General features: G+C 48.7%; 1 protein-coding gene across 3 annotated transcripts in view; it reads right to left on the bottom strand.

Annotated features, from left to right (window-relative positions):
• Positions 1-21540, bottom strand: part of LOC141097730 (torsin-1B-like) — a 147100-nt gene that overhangs the window by 61056 nt on the left and 64504 nt on the right. The window contains exon 4 of one of the 3 annotated variants that reach the window (XM_073585103.1): positions 16694-16879. The exons of the other annotated variants lie outside the window; for them this stretch is intronic. Coding sequence (XP_073441204.1) covers positions 16740-16879 — 140 coding nt within the window. The 3' untranslated portion in view covers positions 16694-16739. Of the gene's footprint in view, positions 1-16693; positions 16880-21540 lie in introns of those variants that run through there. 3 annotated transcript variants of the gene reach the window in all.

Genomic DNA, 21540 nt, shown 5'->3' with positions numbered 1-21540 from the left:
AGACAGTAGAGCCAGAGGCCTAAGTGGAGCACGGTTACAATCAGTTGTAGTGTACAACCGATCTAAAACTTGCTCCAAGTAGGCCTCAGCCTGCTCCGTAATTGATCCTGGGCTCCAACATCGCCAGTTGCTGCTCAGAAGTGTCTTTGGCACGGGTACTCCCTCCTGCCCAGCCTGATTCCAGCGTGCCTGCTTTTTCCGGGTACTGTCAACGTCACTTTGCCACCAATACGTTGTCCAGTCGTGTTGCGGTCGGGTTAGCCGAGTCTATGGTGCTTGCAGTTTCGTTGCTTCCTATGTGGGTTGCGGGTTCTGGTAATAAAGGCAGGTTCCATAGTGCCAATAGGACAAGCACCCCCTGTAGGACTGTGGGTTTTGGTAACTGTGGCCGGCTCACGGCCTTGCAACTTAGTTTTTTTCCTGGGTACCTTCTGCAACCCATCCGGGTTCCAGCACCGTCAGCTGGTTCTCGGAAGTGCCTTTGGCCTAGGTGCCTCCTTCTTGATATCCAAGTTCCAGCAACATCTGCTGGTCTTTGGTAGTGCTTTGTTGCACAGGTACCTCCTGCTTAGTAACCGTGTTCCAGCACCGTCATCTGGTCCACAGTTGTGCCATTGGCTCTTGTTCCTTCTGCTGCCCCTCCGGGTTCCAGCACCGTCAGCTGGTCCTCGCTAGTTCCATTTGCCATTGTTTCTTCTGCTACCCATCCGGGTTACAGCACCATCAGCTGGTTCTCGGCAGAGCCTTTGGCCTAGGTGCCTCCTTCTTGGTATCCGAGTTCCAGCAACGTTTGCTGGTCCTTGGTAGTGCTTTGTAGCACAGGTACCTCCTGCTTAGTAACCGAGTTCAAGCACCGTCAGCTGGTCCACAGTTGTGCCATTGGCTCTTGTTCCTTCTGCTGCCCCTCCGGGTTCCAGCATCGTCAGCTGGTCCTCGCTAGTTCCATTTGCTATTGTTCCTTCTGTTACCCATCCAGGTTCCAGCACTGTCAGCTGGTTCTCGGCAGAGCCTTTGGCCTAGGTGCCTCCTTCTTGGTATCCGAGTTCCAGCAACGTCTGCTGGTCCTTGGTAGTGCTTTGTTGCACAGGTACCTCCTGCTTAGTAACCGTGTTCCAGCACCGTCAGCTGGTCCACAGTTGTGCCATTGGCTCTTGTTCCTTCTGCTGCCCCTCCGGGTTCCAGCACCGTCAGCTGGTCCTCGCTAGTTCCATTTGCTATTGTTTCTTCTGCTACCCATCCGGGTTCCAGCACCATCAGCTGGTTCTCGGCAGAGCCTTTGGCCTAGGTGCCTCCTTCTTGGTATCCGAGTTCCAGCAACGTCTGCTGGTCCTTGGTAGTGCTTTGTAGCACAGGGACCTCCTGCTTAGTAACCGTGTTCCAGCACTGTCAGCTGGTCCACAGTTGTGCCATTGGCTCTTGTTCCTTCTGCTGCCCCTCCAGGTTCCAGCACCGTCAGCTGGTCCTCGCTAGTTCCATTTGCTATTGTTCCTTCTGCTACCCATCCGGGTTCCAGTACCGTCAACTGGTTCTCGGCAGTTCCTCAGCCTTCTTGTACCTTCTGCTACTTTTCCAAGTTCAAGCTTGTGGAAATGGTTTTTGATTCTCACTCTGGATCTCCCTGACAATGACCCTGAAGACGAGGACCCTGAAGACCACACAAAAGAATACCTAAAAGATGACCCTGAAGAAGAGGCAAAGAACATGAAGACAACCACCAAGATGCAGAACAACAAGAGACAGAAGAACAAGACGCATAAAAAGCAAAAGTAGAAGAACATTAAGCATAAGACTAAAAATCTGAGCCAATGATATTATCTAATTTATAAGCAGAAGAAGACTAAGCAGTGTATGGGGGTGAGTCCGTTCCTCCTCGTGGTGCCCCTGGAAAAGGCCTGCTGCTGCAGGCCAAACTGAACGCGGACAAATCCTGTTGTAAATCTTTTCTGACAGGCTGAACGGAAGGTGTAATCTTCAAACTTTTATAGATTACAACTACAGGAATGCCTGACACAAATAAGAATATGATGAAGAAGAAGAATAGGAAGAGGATGAAGAAGTAGAATATGAAGAAGAATAATAGTTGAATAAGAAGAATATGAAGAATGTAAAAAAAAAATAGGAAGAAGGTAAAGAAGAAGAAGATGAATAAGGTGAAGAAGAAGTTGATGAAAAAGATGCTGCTGAGGATGATGAAGGAGAAAGTGTGGGAGAAGTAAAAAAGAAGGTGAAGAGCATGGCAGTAGTGAAACATACATATATGACAAAATATTAAAGACTTTAACATAGTCAATATCTTTGTTACTACGAATGTCTTAAAAAAAAAAAAAATTCCTGCTATTCCATTTGATTGGGCTAAAGCTCTATGCTTTTAATGTCTCCTACACCTCCCACAATACATTCTACATTATTATAGTGGTTTGAAAAAACCACTATCTTGTAATCCGAACGCTGCTAACTTATTATAGTGGTTTGAACTTATTCTTCTTCTTCTTCTTCTTCTTATTAAGTTGATTTCCGCAATTAATACAGCACGAACCGCTGAGGTGTCGTTTCGAAGCCAGCGTCCACGAGAGGTGTGCTAAGTATTTTTCGTGTCGATCAGATTTGTAGTTTTTGCGCAATTTGCGTTTGAAAATTTTTTTTCCCGTCACTGGAATGCATTGTCTCCAATGCTTTTCAATGGGAAATGGCAAAACGTGCCCTGAGGCGATTGAAATGGCAGTAAAGCTCATTGATATGCGCAGGCAGACCCAGTTACTATGCCAACGCCTACGAATGTCACATGACGCCCCGAGACAGAGCTTCTGCCACATAACATCAGCTCTTAAAGCGAAACCCACAACACTAATGCAAATCTAGCTTCATCACATGACACATGCCCCTGAGAGAGAATGTCCGCCAAAGTTGATTTAGAAGAAGCCCAGTGAGTCAAACTAGCACTTAAAGGGCCGACGCACCAAAGTGATTGTTAAAGGCCAGCGCACCGAAATGAGTCTTAGGCCTGTTTCACACTTCCGTTTTTGTGTCCGCCAAACGGATCCGTTTCCGTTTTTTTGACGGAAACTGATGCAAACGGATCCGTTTTTTTGACGGATCCGCGGTAACCACTAATGGAAGTCTATGGGACAAAAAAACGGATCCTGCAAAAAAATGGCGGATCCGTTTTTTTACGGAAACCAACGGATTTTGACGGATTTGAAAAAACGGAAGTGTGAAACAGCCCGGCGCGCCAAATCGAAAGCTGAGTGACCCCAGGCTCCAAATCGGAGGCTGAGCCACCCCGGCCTCTAAATCGGAGGCTGATCGACCCCGGCCTCTAAATCGGAGGCTGATCGACCGCGGCCTCCAAATCGGAGGGTGATCGACCCCGGCCTCCAAATCAGACGCCGACCCCAGCCTCCAAATCGGAGGCTGATCGACCCCGACCTACAAATCGGAGGCTGATCGACCCCGGCCTCCAAATCGGAGGCTGAGCCGCCCCGGCCTCCAAATCGGAGGCTGAACCTCCCCGGCCTCCAAATCGGAGGCTGAACCGCCCCGGCCTCCAAATCGGAGGTTGAGCCGCCCCGGCCTCCAAATCGGAGGCTGAGCCGCCCCGGCCTCCAAATCGGAGGCGGACCCTGAGGGGCCCCGGCCACCAAACCGGACCCTGAGGGGCCCCGGCCACCAAATCGGACCCTGAGGGGCCCCAGCCACCAAACCGGACCCTGAGGGGCCCCGGTCACCAAACCGGACCCTGAGGGGCCCCGCCCACAAAATCGGACCCTGAGGGGCCCCACCCACAAAATCGGACCCTGAGGGGCCCCACCCACCAAATCGGACCCTGAGGGGCCCCACCCACCAAATCGGAGCCTGAGGGATCCCCGCCAACAATTCATTCCCTGAGGAACCCAGGCCAAGGAATCAGATCCTGAGGTGAAAGTGGCCCCTGAGAGGCACCCACAGTTAAAACGGATCCTGAGTTGAAAGTCTTGCAGGGGCAGCAGGCAAGTCTCTCTTAAAGGGGCAGCCCGCGCACCATTTCAAACCACTATCTGTACTTCCTTCAGGAAATACACATCTAGTTATAGTGGTTTGAAAAAAACCACTATCTTGTAATCTGAACGCTGCTAACTTATTCTTCTTCTTCTTATTTTCCAGTTGATTTCCGCAATTAATACGGCCTGAACCGCTACACGCACAGACTCCGTTGAGGTGTCGTTTTGAAGCCAGCATCCATGAGAGGTGTGCTAAGTATTTTTCGTGCCGATCGGATTTGTAGTTTTTGCGCAATTTGCGTTTGAAATTTTTTTTTCCCGTCATTGGAATGCACTGGGAAATGAATGGGAAACTTAAAACGTGCCCTGAGGCGATTGAAATGGCAGTAAAGCTCATTGATATGCGCAGGCACACCCAGTTACTATGCCAACGCCTACGAACGTCACATGATGCCCCCAGGACAGAGCTTCTGCCACATAATATCAGCTCTTAAAGCGAAACCCACAGCACAAATGCAAATCTAGCTTCATCACATGACGCATGCCCCTGAGAGAGAATGTGCGCCCCTGCCCACCAAATCAGACCCTGAGGGGCCCCGCCCACCAAATCAGACCCTGAGGGGCCCCGCTCACCAAATCGGACCCTGAGGGGCCCCGCCCACCATATCGGACCCTGAGGGGCCCCGCCCACCAAATCGGACCCTGAGGGGCCCCGCTCACCAAATTGAACTCTGAGGGGCCCCGCTCACCAAATCGGACCCTGAGGGGCCCCGCTCACCAAATCGGACTCTGAGAGATCCCGCCCACCAAATTGGACCCTGAGGGGCCCCGCCTACCAAATCGGACCCTGAGGGGCCCCGCTCACCAAATCGGACCCAGAGTGGCCCCGCCCACCAAATCGGACCGAGGGGCCCCGCCCACCAAATTAGACCCTGAGGGGCCCCACCCACCAAATCGGACCCTGAGGGGTCCAGCCCACCAAATCGGACCATGAGGGGTCCCGCCCACCAAATCGGACCCAGAGTGGCCTCGCCCATCAAATCAGACCCCTAGGGGCCCCGCTCACCAAATCGGACTCAGAGTGGCTTCGCCCACCAAATTAGACCCCGAGGTGCCCCGCTCACCAAATCAGACTCTGAGGGGCCCCTCCCACCAAATCGGACCATGAGGGGCCCCGCCCACCAAATCGGACCATGAGGGGCCCCGCCCACCAAATCAGACCCTGAGGGGCCCCACCTACCAAATCGGACCCTGAGGGGCCCAGCCCACCAAATCGGACCCAGAGTGACCCCGCCCACCAAATTGGACCCTGAGAGACCCCGCTCACCAAATCGGACCCTGAGGAGCCCCGCCCACCAAATCGGACCCTGAGGGACCCCGCCCACCAAATTGGACCCTGAAGGACCCCGCCCACCAAATCAGACCCTGAGGGGCCCCGCCCACCAAATCGGACCCTGAGGGGCCCCGCTCACCAAATCGGACCCTAAGGGGTCCCACCCACCAAATCAGACCCTTAGGGGCCCCCTCACTAAATCGAGCTCAGAGGGGCCCCGCCCACCAAATCAGACCCAGAGGGGCCCCACCCACCAAATCGGACTCTGAGGGGCCCCGCCCACCAAATCGGACCCTGAGGGGCCCCACCTACCAAATCTGACCCTGAGGGGCCCAGCCCACCAAATCGGACCCAGAGTGACCCCGCCCACCAAATTGGACCCTGAGAGACCCCGCTCACCAAATCGGACCCTGAGGAGCCCCACCCACCAAATCGGACCCTGAGGGGCCCCGCCCACCAAATTGGACCCTGAGGGACCCCGCCCACCAAATCAGACCCTGAGGGGCCCCGCCCACCAAATCGGACCCTGAGGGGCCCCGCTCACCAAATCGGACCCTAAGGGGTCCCACCCACCAAATCAGGCCCTTAGGGGCCCCCTCACTAAATTGAGCTCAGAGGGGCCCCGCCCACCAAATCAGACCCAGAGGGGCCCCACCCACCAAATCGGACTCTGAGGGGCCCCGCCCAACAAAAAAGACCCTGAGGGGCCCCACCCACCAATTTGGACCCTGAGGGGCCCCGCCCACCAAATTGGACACTGAGGGGCCCCGCCCACAAAATTGGACCCTGAGGGGCCCCACCCACAAAATCGGACCCTGAGTGATCCCGTCCATCAAATCAAGCCCTGAAGAGCCCAGGCCACCGAATCTGATCCTGAGGGGCCCCACCCACCAAATCAGACCCAGAGGGGCCCCACAGGCCAAAGTGGCCCCTGAGAGGCACCCACAGTTAAAATGGATCCTGAGTTGAAAGTCTTGCAGGGGAAGCTGGCAAGTCTCTCTTAAAGGGCAGCCCGGGCACCATTTCAAAGCACTATCTGTACTTCCTTCAGGAAATACACATCTAGTTATAGTGGTTTGAAAAAAACCACTATATTGTAATCCGAACGCTGCTAACTTATTATAGTGGTTTGAAAAAACCACTATATTGTAATCCGAACGCTGCTAACTTCTTCTTCTTATTATTATTATTATTAAGTTGATTTCCACAATTAATACAGCCCGAACCGCTACACGCACAGACTCCGTTGAGGTGTCGTTTCGAAGCCAGCGTCCACGAGAGGTGTGCTAAGTATTTTTCGTGTTGATCGGATTTGTAGATTTTGCGCAATTTGTGTTTGAAAATTTTTTTCCCATCATTGGAATGCGCTGTCACCAATGCTTTTCAATGGGAAATGGCAAAACGTGCCCTGAGGTGATTGAAATGGCAGTTAAGCTCATTGATATGCGCAGGCAGACCCAGTTACTATGCCAACGCCTATGAACGTCACATGACGCCCCAAGGACAGAGTTTCTGCCACATAATATCAGCTCTTAAAGCGAAACCCACAGCACTAATGCAAATCTAGCTTCATCACATGACGCATGCCCCTGAGAGAGAATTTCCGCCAAAGTTGATTTAGAAGAAGCCCAGTGAGCCAAACTAGCTCTTAAAGGGCCGACGCGCCAAAGTGATTGTTAAAGGGCCGGCGCACCGAAATGAGTCTTAAAGGGCCGACACGCCAAATCGAAAGCTGAGTGACCCCAGGCTCCATATCGGAGGCTGAGCCACCCTGGCCTCCAAATCGGAGGCTGATCGACCCCGGCCTCCAAATCGGAGCCTGAGCGACCCCGGCCTCCAAATCGGAGGCTGAGCCACCCCGGCCTCCAAATTGGAGGCTGATCGACCCCGGCCTTCAAATCGGAGGCTGATCCACCCCGGCCTCCAAATTGGAGGCTGAGCCACCCCGGCCTCCAAATTGGAGGCTGAGCCACCCCGGCCTCCAAATTGGAGGCTGAGCCACGCCAGACTCCAAATCGGAGGCTGAGCCATGCCGGCCTCCAAATTGGAGGCTGAGCCACCCCGGCCTCCAAATCTGAGGCTGAGCCACCCCGGCCTCCAAATCGGAGACTGATCGACCCCGGCCTCCAGATCGGAGGCTGATTGACCCCTGCCACAAAATCAGACCCTGAGGGGCCCCAACAAAATCGGACCCTGAGGGGCCTCGGCCACAAAATCGGTCCCTGAGGGGCCCAAACCACAAAATCAGACCCTGAGGGGTCCCAACCACAAAATCGGACCCTGAGGGGCCTCAGACACAAAATCAGGCCCTGAGGGGCCCCGGCCAGAAAATTGGACACTGAGGGGCCCCGGACACAAAATCAGGCCCTGAGGGGCCCCGGCCAGAAAATCGGACCCTGAGGGGCCCAACCCACAAAATCGGACCCTGAGGGGCCCCGGCCAGAAAATTGGACCCTGAGGGGCCCCACCCACCAAATTGGAACCTGAGGGGCCTCGCCCACCAATTTGGACCCTGAGGGGCCCCGCCCACCAAATTGGACCCTGAGGGGCTCCGCCCGCCAAATCGGACGTTGAGGGGACCCGCCCGCCAAATCGGACCCTGAGGGGACCCGCCCGCCAAATCGGACCCTGAGTGGCCCCACCCACAAAATCGGACCCTGAGGGGCCCAACCACAAAATCGGACCCTGAGGCGCCCCGGCCACAAAATCGGACCCTGAGGGGCCCCAACCACAAAATCGGACCCTGAGAGGTCCCAACCACAAAATCAGACCCTGAGGGGCCCCACTCACAAAATTGGACCCTGAGGAATCCCGGCCACTAATTCAAATCCTGAGGAGCCCAGGCCACCGAATCAGATCCTGAGGGGCCCCACCCACCAAATCAGACCCTGAGGCCAAAGTGGCCCCTGAGAGGCACCCACATTTAAAACGAATCCTGAGTTGAAAGTCTTGCAGGGGCAGCAGGCAAGTCTCTCTTAAAGGGGCAGCCCAGGCACCATTTCAAACCACTATCTGTACTTCCTTCAGGAAATACACATCTAGTTATTATTATTATTCAGTTGATTTCCGCAATTAATGCGGCCCGAACCGCTACCTGCACAGACGCCGTTGAGGCGTCGTTTCGAAGCCAGCATCCACGAGTGGTGTGCTAAGTATTTTTCGTGTCAATCGGATTTGTAGTTTTTGCACAATTTGCGTTTGAAAAAACATTTTCCCGTCATTGGAATGCACTGTCACAATGCTTTTCAATGGGGAAATTTTGCCAACATGCCCTGAGGCGATTGAAATGGCAGTTAAGCTCATTGATATGCGCAGACACACCCAGGTACTATGCCAACGCGGCTAAGTGATTCTTAAAGGGCCGGCGCACCAAAATCAGTCTTAAAGGGCCAGCACGCCAAATCGAAAGCTGAGTAACCCCAGGCTCCAAATCGGAGGCTGATTGACCCCGGCCTCCAAATCGGAGGCTGAGCCACCCAGGCCTCCAAATCAGAGGCTGATCGACCCTGGCCTACAAATCGGAGGCTGAGCCACCCTGGCCTCCAAATCAGACCCAGAGGGGCCCCGCCCACCAAATCAGACCCAGAGTGACCCCGCCCACCAAATCAGACCCAGAGGGGCCCCGCCCACAAAATCGAACCCTGAGGGGCCCCACCCACAAAATCGGACCCTGAGGGGCCCCACCCCACAAAATTGGACCCTGAGGGGCCCCGGCCACAAAATTGAACCCTGAGGGGCCCCGCCCACCTAATCGGACCCAGAGTGGCCCCACCCACCAAATCGGACCCAGAGGGGCCCCGCCCACCAAATCGGACCCTGAGGGGCCCTGGCCACAAAATCAGACCCTGAGGGATCCCATCCACCAATTCAAGCCTTGAGGAGCCAAGGCCACCGAATCGGATCCTGAGGGGCCCCACACACCAAATCAGACCCTGAGGGGCCCCATAGGCCAAAGTGGACTCCCCAGAGTTAAAACGGATCCTGAGTTGAAAGTCTTGCAGGGGCAGCAAGCAAGTCTCTCTTAGGCCCTGTGCACACGGTGCGGTTTCTACCGCGGATCCACAGCGGATTTGCCGCTGCGGATCTGCAGCAGAACTGCAGGTAATGTACAGTACTATTAAAACCAATGTAAAAAAAAATGCTGTGCACATGCTGCGGATTTTTCCGCGGAAAAAAAAAAAACAGCATGTGACTTCTTTTGTGTGGTTTTGCTGCAGTTTTCCACCTGCTCCATTCTTCAAATCCGCAGGTGGAAAATCGCAGTAGAAAACCGCAGTAAAACCGCAAAAAAAAGAAGAAATCCTCAGGAAAAATGCAGGTCATTTGACCTGCAGATTTAGTGAAAACCGTGCAGAAAAATCCACTGGAGGATCCGCACCGTGTGCATATAGCCTTAAAGGGGCAGCACGGGCACCATTTCAAAGCCCTATGTATACTTCCTTCAGGAAATACACATCTAGTTATAGTGCTTTGAAGAAAGCACTATCTTGTAATCCGAACAGTGCTAACTTATTCTTTTTCTTGTTATTATTATAGTGGTTTGAAAAACCACTGTAGTGTAATCCGAACGCTGCTAACCTTCTTCTTATTATTATTATTATTATTATTATAGTGGTCAGGGCAGTTTCTAGGGAATTTTGCCAACAGGGCGGACATCGAAAAAGCGCCCCCCCCCGAACATTAACATGCCAAATACCAGGACAAATATCGTCACACCATGACCAGACCACATATTACCACCACATAGTCACCGAATAATACCACATACAAGGAACAAATAGCGCCGTACCATGGCCAGACCACATAGTCACCGATTAATACCACATTCAAGAAACAAATAGCGCCACACCATGACCAGACCACATATTACCACCAGATAGTGACTGAATACTACAATACTGATCATTAATTAAAAACACAATACTAAGTGCAATTGTATACAGGAACTCTATATTTACTGTCAGTGTGCAGGTAACACACTGACTCACCAGTGACGTCTCTAGCTGAAGTCCTTCATCTTTGCTTTTCTTTTTCATCCAGCACAGACCGACATCACTTCTTCCAGCCAAGACACGTCTCTGCATGAAATAACACAGTTACCTAGAGCACGGCTTCCAGAGCACATTCCCCACTTTTTCCCTTCTACACTACACATCTGAATACAGACGTGCACCCACCATTAATACATAATTGGTTATTATGCAACCCACCATTCTAAATATAAATTATAATCCACCACTGTGCACTCACTAACTATAAATGTCACTTTCCCCATTTAATATATAAATTAGCACCTGTACTCTTTCCCCCAATTCATTACCAGGCACTTCAACCTCAACGCCCCCCCACTATGTACCTCCCGCTCTAGCTCTAACCCTAACACCGATTCATTATATTTACATGCCCCCTCCTTCCTCAATTCATTGTCATCTTTCTCTCCCACTCTCTATTCATTATCAACTGCTCTACCCCACATTCAATACATCACTTACTCTCCCACACTCAAAATTCTTTATTTGTTCTCCAGATAGATCATTTGCTCTCCTCTCCCCCCCACCTTCAATTTATCATTCACTCTCCTCACCCGCCACCTTCAATTAAATTGCTGTGCCCCGTCAATCACACTGAATTCATCATTTGCAGTCTCCTGTCCTCTCCCCCACATCATCATTTGCAGTTCCCCACTTTAATTTGAAGTCCCCTTCATCCGTTGCAGTACCCTATCACCCCTCACTTCATCTGCAGTGCCCTTTCATCATTTGCAGCCCCCTATCCCCCTTCCATTTCATCATGTGCAGTCTCCCTTACCCCCACTTCATGATGTGCAGTCACTCTTACCCCCACATCATGTGCAGTCACCTTTACCCAATTCATGTGCAGTCCCCCTTACCCCCAATTCATCCTGTGCAGTCCCCCTTACCCCCCATTTCATCACGTGCAGTCCCCCTTCATCATGTGCAATCCCCCTTACCCCAATCATCAAGTGCAGCCGCACTCCATCATGTACAGCCCCCGCACCCCTCTCCATCATGTACAGGCTCAGCCCCCTGTACCCCTCTCCATCATATGCAGCCATATTCACCCCCCTCCATCATGTACAGGCTCAGCCCCATTCACCCCTCCGCCATCATGTGCAGCCATATTCACCCCCCTCCATCATGTACAGGCTCAGCCCCCGCACCCCCCCTCCATCATGTACAGCCATATTCACCCCCCTCCATCATGTACAGGCTCAGCCCCCACACACCCCTCCATCATGTGCAGCCATATTCACCCCCCTCCATCATGTACAGGCTCAGCCCCCGCACCCCCCTCCATCATGTGCAGCCATAATCACCCCCCCTCCATTATGTACAGGCTCAGCCCCATTCACCCCCCCTCCATCATTTACAGGCTCAGCTCCATTCACCCCCCTCCATCATGTGCAGCATATTCATCCCCCTCCATCATGTACAGGCTCAGCCCCCTGTACCCCTCTCCATCATATGCAGCCATATTCACCCCCCTCCATCATGTACAGGCTCAGCCCCATTCACCCCCCCTCCATCATGTACAGGCTCAGCCCCATTCACCCCCCCTCCATCATGTGCAGCCATATTCACCCCCCTCCATCATGTACAGGCTCAGCCCCCACACCCCCCTCCATCATGTGCAGAAATTTTCACCCCCCTCCATCATGTACAGGCTCAGCCCCCTCACCCCCCTCCATCATGTGCAGCCATATTCACCCCCCCTCCATCATGTACAGGCTCAGCCCCATTCACCCCCCCCATCATGTGCAGCATATTCACCCCCCTCCATGTACAGCCCCCTCACCCACTGAATTCATAAAAAAAAAAAAGTTTCCCATACTTACCTCACAGCCGCTCCCCAGCAGGGCCTCTCTGCAGCCAGCGTCCGGGTACATGTCGGCGTCTGCGTGATGACGTCATCGCGCAGGCCCGACACCTATACCGGAAGTAGAGAGGGAGCTGCGCAGCTGTCAAGGTGACGGCCGTGCACAGCTCCCTGCACGATACACTGTGACGCGGACGGCTGTATGCTGACGGCCGTGTCACAGAACAGAGCGCATGGCCGCACAGTACCGGATCGCGGCTCTGAATCTCCCCGGTTCGGAGAACCGGCTGCATTTTTAACAACCGGTTCCACCGAACCGGGGAGAACCTGCTGAATCCCAGACAGCTAGGCACTAGGCAGGCACCCCCTGGCTGGGTGGCGCCCCGGGCGATCGCACGCCCCGTCCCACCCTAAAAACGGCCCTGTTTGCAACCAAAAAACGTCAGTGCTTATTGAGACCATAGATCAGAAATCATAGAAATTGAAGATGGTAAACGGGATGCTGCAGAACATCAACACTTACACTGAGCCAGAACAGAGCCTGCCTATAACAGGAACCCCATAACAAGGCCAGCAAGTCCCTCTATGAAAACCAACAGTGATGGATTAAAGACAAAAAAAACAAAAAACACAGGATGCAGAGTTCCCTCATCACAAACCCAACGTGCAACAAGACCTCACTATCCAAGGCAGCTGGTACAAGTGTCCCTATAACAGTAACAGTCACCAAAGGATGCAGAACTAGGGGTCTTATGTACAACCTAGTTCTATGCCCAAAAGGGGTCTGCTGGTTTGGTTAAGGGGTCCCATATGATGGCTTAATCTGCCATGAAGGGGGTGCCAGATTCCAGCTCGAACTGCCATGGTGGGGCAGAAAACAGCTCAATCTCCCATGGGGGGGCGACACTGATTCATCATAAGTTGCAATGGTGACGGTTATGTCAGAACGGTTGCCATGGTAATGATGATGTCATAATGGGTATATGGGCACATGACTATCGGATGTGTGATGAGTATATGGGCACTGGACTATGGGATGGAGGATATGTATGACGGGTATAAGGGCACGGGACTATGGGATGAAGGATGTGTGATGGGTATATGGGCACTCGACTATGGGATGGCAAATATGTATGATGGGTATATGGGCACGGGACTATGGGATGGAGGATGTGTGATGGGTATAGGGGCATGGGACTATGGGATGGAGGATGTGTGATGGGTATATGGGCACTCGATTATAGGATGGAGGATATGTATGATGGGTATATGGGCATGGGCCTATGGGATTTTGGATATGAATGATGGGTATATGGGCACGGGTCTATGGGATGGAGGATAATTATAATTTTCTATAACCACAGCTAGTTACTATGCCCGGGCAGCGTACATTAATATTATATTAATCATATATAGATGGATGGAGCTGCTCCATGTTGAGTAGTTGCAGTTATCGGACCCATTGTGACATCACTGGTGTTCCGCTCCTCGTGATGTCACAGTGAGATCTCCATTGTGACATCACGGAATGTGTGGTTATATGGAGTGACGCTGCAGGAAGAGGCTTTGTCTAACAAGACTCCCTGTGTGTTGCACATTCAGAGATAACTCCCTGTGTGTTGCACATTCAGCGATAACTCCCTGTGTGTTACACATTCAGCGATAACTCCCTGTGTGTTGCACATTCAGCGATAACTCCCTGTGTGTTACACATTCAGCGATAACTCCCTGTGTGTTACACATTCAGCGATATTTCTTCAAGCTAAAATGCTCTTTCGATTTCTTCTAATCGTGAGTTTGCTATTAGCATCTGTGGAAGGCGCACCTCTCATCAACCAGCGCAATGATTCCTTGCCCAAGCATACGACCCCAGCAGGTAAGTACTTTTCCAAATATTCACATATTTTGGGGTAACTCTCATTAGGCTGGGTGAAGGCTTACTTTTTGCACCCTGAGTTGATATTTTTACTGATACCATTTTGGGGTAGATACTAGGTTTCTTTTTTTGTCGCCTTTTATTGCAATGTTGCGGCTGCCAAAAATTTTTATTCTGGCGATTTCGATTTTTTTTTTCTCATTATGCTGTCTACTGATCAGATAAATTTAGTTTAGATTTTGATAGATCGAACTTTTACAAATGCAGCGATAACAAATGGGTATTTTGAATTGCTTTTTTTCATAATCCCTGAGACATAATTTAGCAAAACTACTGTCCCATATTTTTAATCGTCTTGCTGGGTCCTACCGTCCAATCTAATATATAAAGCTCAAGTGTGTGTATGTATGTGTGTGTGTGTATGTATGTGGGTGTGTATGTCCGGGATAGGCATCCGCACCGTCGCAGCTGCAGCCACAAAATTTGGCACAGTCACACGTCTGGACCCCGAGAGCGTCCTAGGCTATGTTGTGAGGCGAAATTTTAACCCCGCGCGTTCCAATTCACCAAACAATTTTGCCCCTGTCTACATACTGGGGAAAAAGTGTGCGCGTGTCAAGCCCCGCCCCTCATTATGATGTCATAATGCCACTATTTACATACAGGGGAAACAGTGTGTGTGCGTCAAGCCCCGCCCCTCATTATGATGTCATAATGGTTGCCATGGCGCATGGCGATGCTGATGTCATCATAGGTTGCAAGCCCTGCCGCTCATTATGATGTCATAATGGTTGACTACGGAATGGAGGATGTGTGATGGGTATATGGGCACTGGACTATGGGATGGAGGATATGTATGACGGGTATATGGGTACGGGACTATGGGATGGCGGATATGTATGATGGGTATATGGGCACGGGACTATGGGATGGAGGATATGCATGATGGGTATATGCGCATGGGCCTATGGGATGGAGGATGTGTGATGGGCATATGAGCATGGGACTATGGGATGGAGGATATGTATGATGGGTATATGGGCACTCGACTATGGGATGGCGAATATGTATGATGGGTATATGGGCATGGGACTATGGGATGAAGGAAGTGTGATGGGTATATGGGCACGGGACTATGGGATGGAGGATGTGTGATGGGTATATGGGCACTCGACTATGGGATGGAGGATATGTATGATGGGTATATGGGCACGGGCCTATGGGATCGTGGATATGTATGATGGGTATATGGGCACGGGACTATGGGATGGAGGATAATTATAATTTGCTATAACTAACCACAGTTAGTTACTATGCCCGGGCAGCGCCGGGCTCTTCAGCTAGTTAACTAATATTTCTGTATTTTCAAAGGATCTACAGCAACTTCCCATTATCACAAACTGGTCAAGCGATGCTGGAATAAAGGTAAATATTGTTTGTCTGCAATCTCAATCTTTTTATAGTGCCATATACTCAACGGTTTATTAGGTCATTGCATCCAATATGTCTGACTATGATTGAAACTTCTAGGCCCAGCTTACACCTGAAAGGGAAGTTATAGACCAGGGCAGCACCTGGCAACCTCAGGCAAGTGCTGGGGCCACTGAGCCTGGGGAGCTCCGTCTCCCCCAAGTCTCAGTTTGCAGCATTCGACATGCATGTGTATCCGGACGGCTGTCGGCTGTGTTTTACAGCCAGCTCTTGAGTCGTACTGCTGGGATTGCAGCAAGCTCTGATCATTGCAGCTTAAACTTTTAGACAATTGTGACAAATGTATTTAAGAGGTTGGAAATGGTGGGAAGGTGATTGTGGAGTGCAGATGGCACTGAAGACATCTACGGTATGTCTGCCATGTTTGTACAACCATGTCTGTCTAGCTTATGTCTAGGCTTTATAGTAGTTTGGTGATTTTACAATACACTGCAATATTGCAATATTAAAGCACAAGTGAAAGTGATCACAGGTTCAGTTCCCCAAGGAGGACCAATAATAATGTAAAAAGAAAAATATTGAGTTCATATATAGCCATTCATTTTTTTGCATAAAACAGATAAACTAAACTATTTTTTTAATATTTTATTTGGCATCTCTGAATGCATAAGTTTGTATGGGCTCTTTTTAATTTTAATACTAATTTTTATGGTCTTTACAAGGGGGCGTGGTTCAGAGGTTAATATAATGCAGAGCAGCCTAAAGACACGCCCCTGAGGTCCATGCAAAACACTTTACCTCTGTAAAGACTATAAAAAAGACCATATGGTAGATTTACAGAAAAAGAATCAACGATATACCAAGGGGAACAGTGGGAATAAAATAAAAACAAAAAGTGGCCATTTTTTACCTGGTGACAGGTCCTCTTTGTGAAAAAAAAAAAAAGGAAAAAGGTAAGAGACTGATATACCAATTATGATGCTGGTGACCAGGAGTCCAGTTTGGTCACCACACCCAATGCACATTTCGCCAAGCTTGGGGTTAGTCTGATTTTTGTATATACCCCATGTAGAATTCATGAAAGACTGTTTTCCAGGTCATGGATTCTGCTTCTCTTACCCCAATTACACGGTTTTTCTCTTGCAGTGATCCCCGGACATCCAACCTTGGCCCGAGTGGTTGTTGCAGGAACGTTCTTCATATTGGCGGCTGTGATTGCTGGACTGTTTCTTTTCTTTTATATCTAGTAAGTTCTTCTCAGTGCAGTGTCTGATGGCAATAGCCATCATGCTTTATGATGGGGCATCTCATCACTTTTATAATTTAGTTGCAGACACAAGGATGAATATGCCGATCTTGAAGAAGGTCTGCTGTCACGAAGACGGTGTTTTAAGCCACAGTTAGAAGATGTGGAGGCTGGTTTACCTACATACAAGACAACTCCAGGTAACATTAAGACACTATGGTTCTCAAAACGGTTGTGTGAAATTAGAAAAAAAAATCCATATAGGACTGGTGGATTAAGCAAATTAATTTGATTCAATTTTATTTTGCACAATTCTACTTTTGCTCGCACCCAGTGGATGCGGCAACAATATATAGAACAGGAACGGTAAGTCTTTTGGGCTTGGGATGGTCATAGAATGGATTATTCTTCTGTCTGTAAAGGGAGGAGGGGACATGGTCACCGCCACATCAGTCCAGTACAAGCAGCTCGATCTTTCATTTAAAAAGAATCAAGCTGAACCCGATTAACTGACAGTGATGAAAGATGAAAAGCCACAGTAGATATAACAATCAGGAGGCCATTGCCTGTGAGGAATTAGATTCCTCTGGAACGCTGCCAGAAGCCGGTGTCTTGCTATGTATGTACAAGTGCTTCTCACTAAATTAGAATATCATCAAAAAGTTAATTTATTTCAGTTCTTCAATACAAAAAGTGACACTCATTATATATAGAGATTACAAACAGTGATCTATTTCATGTGTTTATTTCTGTTAATGTTGATGACTATGGCTCACAGCCAATGAAAACCCAAAAGTCATTATCTCAGTATATTAGAATAAATAACTAAAAAAAAAACTACAAAGGCTTCCTAAACGTTTAAAAAGGCCTCTTAGTCTGTTTCAGTAGGCTCCACAATCATGGGGAAGACTGCTGACTTGACAGATGCTCAGAAGGCAGTCATTGACACACTCCACAAGGAGGATAAGCCACAAAAGGTCATTGCTAAAGAAGCTGGCTGTTCACAGAGTGCTGTATCCAAGCATATTAATGGAAAGTTGAGTGGAAGAAGGTGCACAAGCAACTGGGATAACCGCAGCCTTGAAAGGATTGTCAAGAAAAGGCCATTCAAAAATCTGGGGGAGATTCACAAGGAGTGGACTGCTGCTGGGGTCATTGCTTCAAGAGCCACCACATACAGATGTATCCAGGACATGGGCTACAAGTGTCACATTCCTTGTGTCAAGCCACTCATGACCAATAGACTACGCCAGAAGCCTCTTACCTGGGCCAAGGAGAAAAAGAACTGGACTGTGGCTCAGTGGTCCAAGGTGTTGTTTTCAGATGAAAGTAAATTTTGAATTCCATATGGAAATCAAGGTCCCAGAGTCTGGAGGAAGAGAAGAGAGGCACACAATCCATGTTGCTTGAGGTTTATTGTGAACTTTCCACAATCAGTGATGGTTTGGGGAGCCATATCATCTGCTGGTGTAGGTCCACTGTGTGTTATCAGGACCAAAGTCAGCACAGCCGTTTACCAGGAAATTTTAGAGCACTTCAAGATTCCCCTGCCGACAAGCCTTTTGTAGATGGAAATTTCATTCTCCAGCAGGACTTGGCACCTGTCCATACTGCCTAAAGTACCACTACCTGGTTTACAAACAAACAGTATTACTGTTCTTGATTGGCCAGCAAACTCGCCTGACCTTAACCCCATAGAGAATCTATGGGGTATTGTCAAGAGGAAGATGAGAGACACCAGACCCAACAATGCAGACTAGCTGAAGGCTGTTATCAAAGCAACCTGGGCTTCCACAACACCTCAGCAGTGCCACAAGCTGATCATCCCCATGCCACGCCACATTGATGCAGTAATTGCTGCAAAAGGAGCCCCAACCAGGTATTGAGTGCATTTACTGAACATGCATTTCAGTAGGCCAACATTTCGGATTTTAAAATAATTTTTCAAGCTGGTGTTATAAAAGTATTCTAATTTACTGAGATAATGACTTTTGGGTTTTCATTGGCTGTAAGCCATAATCATCAACAGTAACAGGAATAAACACTTGAAATAGATCACTCTGTAATGACTACATAATATATGAGTTTCACTTTTTGTACTGAAGAACTGAATTTAACTTTTTGATGATATTCTTAATTATCGAGAAGCACTTGTAACGTGTCTGCCGCAGGTTATAACAGCCAGAGGGGCTCTGCTACTAAAGGGGAGAATAATCCTGAGAATGGAGTAGTCAGTAAAAGTGGCATTTTATACTGAATTTTGGAGAAACCACTTGTTCTATTAATTATTTTGAGCTAATTACATTGTATTATTAGTTAATTGTTAGTTTGAGAGATACCTCTCCTGATTCCTCCATACAAACGAGCACTCGGCTTAGCAATCTTGTTTTTTCAATGGAGAGAGCTGTCAACAGACTCCTCTGGCAGTGGCTAATCTACGCTGAAAACAAAAGGATGGGCGTGCAATCATCAGAAGTGAAGTGATCGCATAAGTTGGGAATTTCATAAAATCATGAAGGGCTGAGAACATCTGACAACCCGGCCCACGGGACGTCATCACTGGGGAAGGATGTAATTCAGGTGCTGATAAAAGGTCAAGACATATTACGATCTGTGTCCAATGTAGAGAGATACAGTTGGAACCAGAAGTCTACATACACTATATAAAAATACACATCTGCATGTTTTTCTCAATATCTGACATGAAATCAGAATAAACCTTTCCCATTTTAGGTCAATTAGGATTACCATAATTATTAATATTTGCCAAATGCCAGAATAATGAGAAATAGAATGTTTTAAGGCATTTTTCTCACTGCAAGGTCAAAAGTTTACATATACATTTCATTAGTATTTGGTACCATTGCCCTTAAAATGAATGACTTGGGTGAACCGTTTGGGATATCCTTCCTGAAGCTTCTCACAATAGTTGGTCCAAATTTGGGTCCATTCCTCCTGACAAAACTGGGGTGACTGATCCAGGTTTGTAGGCCGCCTTGCTCGCACCGGCCTTTTCAGCTTTGCCCATAAATTTTAAATAGGATTGAGATCAGGGCTTTTTGACGTTCGCTCCGAAACATTGACTTTGTTATCCTTAAGCCATTTTGTTGCCATTTTGGCAGTATGCTTCGGGTCATTGTCCATTTGGAAGACCCATTTCCGCCCAAGCTTTAACTTCCTGGCTGATGTCTTGAGATGTTGCTTCAGTATTGCCACATAATCTTTTCTTATGATGTCATCTATTTTGTGAAGTGCACCAGTCCCTCCTGCAGCAAAACAACCCCACAACATAATGCGGCCACCCCTGTGTCTCACAGTTGGGATGGTGTTATTTGTCTTCTAAGCTTCTCCCTTTTTCCTCCAAACATAATGATGGTCATTATGCCCAAAAAGTTCCACTTTAGTTTCATCAGACCACAGGACATGTCTGAAAAAATTAAGGTCTTTGTTCCTGTGTGCATTTGCAAACATTAGTCTGGCTTTTTTATGTTTCTTTTGGAGTAATGGCTTCTTTCTGGCAGAGTGTTGATACAGTACTCGTTTCACTGTGGATATTGACACAATCTTACATGCTTCCGCCATCATCTTCACAAGGTCTTTTGCTTTTCTCCTTGGGTTGATATGCACATGTCAGACCAAAGCACATTCATCTCTGGGACACAGAACCCATCTCCTTCCAGAGCGGTATGATGGCTGGACATTCCCATCTTGTTTGTACTTGCATATAATTATTTATACAGATGAACAAGGCACCTTCAGGTATCTTAAAATTTGCACCCAGGGATGAGCCAGACTTGTGCAAGTCCACAATTCTCTTCCTGGTATCTTGAATGATTTCTTGAGACTTTCCCATGAAGCTAAACAAAGATGTATTGTGTTTTAGGTGTGCATTAAAATGCATCCACACGTGTGTCTCTAACTCAGATGTTGCCAAAAGCTTCCATACACATGATGCCATCATATGGGTGGTCCAGAATCGTTTAAAGACATAGTAATCTTAGCGTTTGTAAACGTTTGACTTTGCAGTAATAAAAATGAATTACAACATTTTCTCTCTCATTATTGTGGAATTTATCAAATATTAACCCCTTCACGACCTTCACCGTACTAGTACTGTTCTGCGGGAATTGCATACCTGCCCGAAGCAGTTCTAGTGTACGGCAGCACGATCACCGCGGCGATCAGGTGCGAGTATCAGCTGTATATGACAGCAGACACCCCTCAGCAACGCTCACGATCTGCTCTAGCACCAATCGTGAGCATTTAACCTCTCTGATGCTGCTGTCAGTGACAGCAGCATAGAGAAGCATCGTGCAGGGATGGGGCTCCCTGCGCGCTTCCATCAGAAGAACACAATGTGATTGCGTCATTCTGGTGGTCTCCATGGAGACCCCCAGCACCAAGATGGCCATGGGGACCAACCGGGTCCTGCAGGGAGGTGGCTTGCTTCGGCATGCCTCCTTCCCTGCCTGTCATATCACTGCTCTGACACTCAGCAGTGCTAAGTGTCAGATCAGCGATCTGACATTATATAGTAATGTCCCATACTGGGACAATGTAACAAAGTTAAAAAAAAAAAAAAAAACACTTTTATAATGTAAATTTTTTTTTTAAAAACCCCCAAATAAAAAAAATTAAATAGTTTAGCAATAAATACATGTAAATAAAAAATAAATAAATAAATAAAAGTACACATATTTGGTACCAACGCGTCCATTACGACCCGCTCTATAAAACTAGCTAACCCCTTCAGTAAACACCGCAAAAAATTAAAAACATCATACCAAACAAAAAGTGCAATAAAACGCGATCAAGAAGACGGATGTAAATAAAAATGATG

Source organism: Dendrobates tinctorius, unplaced genomic scaffold, assembly GCF_039654945.1.
Source record: "Dendrobates tinctorius isolate UK_male_01 unplaced genomic scaffold, ASM3965494v1 ptg000086l, whole genome shotgun sequence".
Taxonomy (NCBI): Eukaryota; Metazoa; Chordata; class Amphibia; order Anura; family Dendrobatidae; genus Dendrobates; species Dendrobates tinctorius.
The sequence above is the reverse complement of the archived record's forward strand: the minus strand, read 5'-3'. Positions and strand labels throughout refer to the sequence as shown.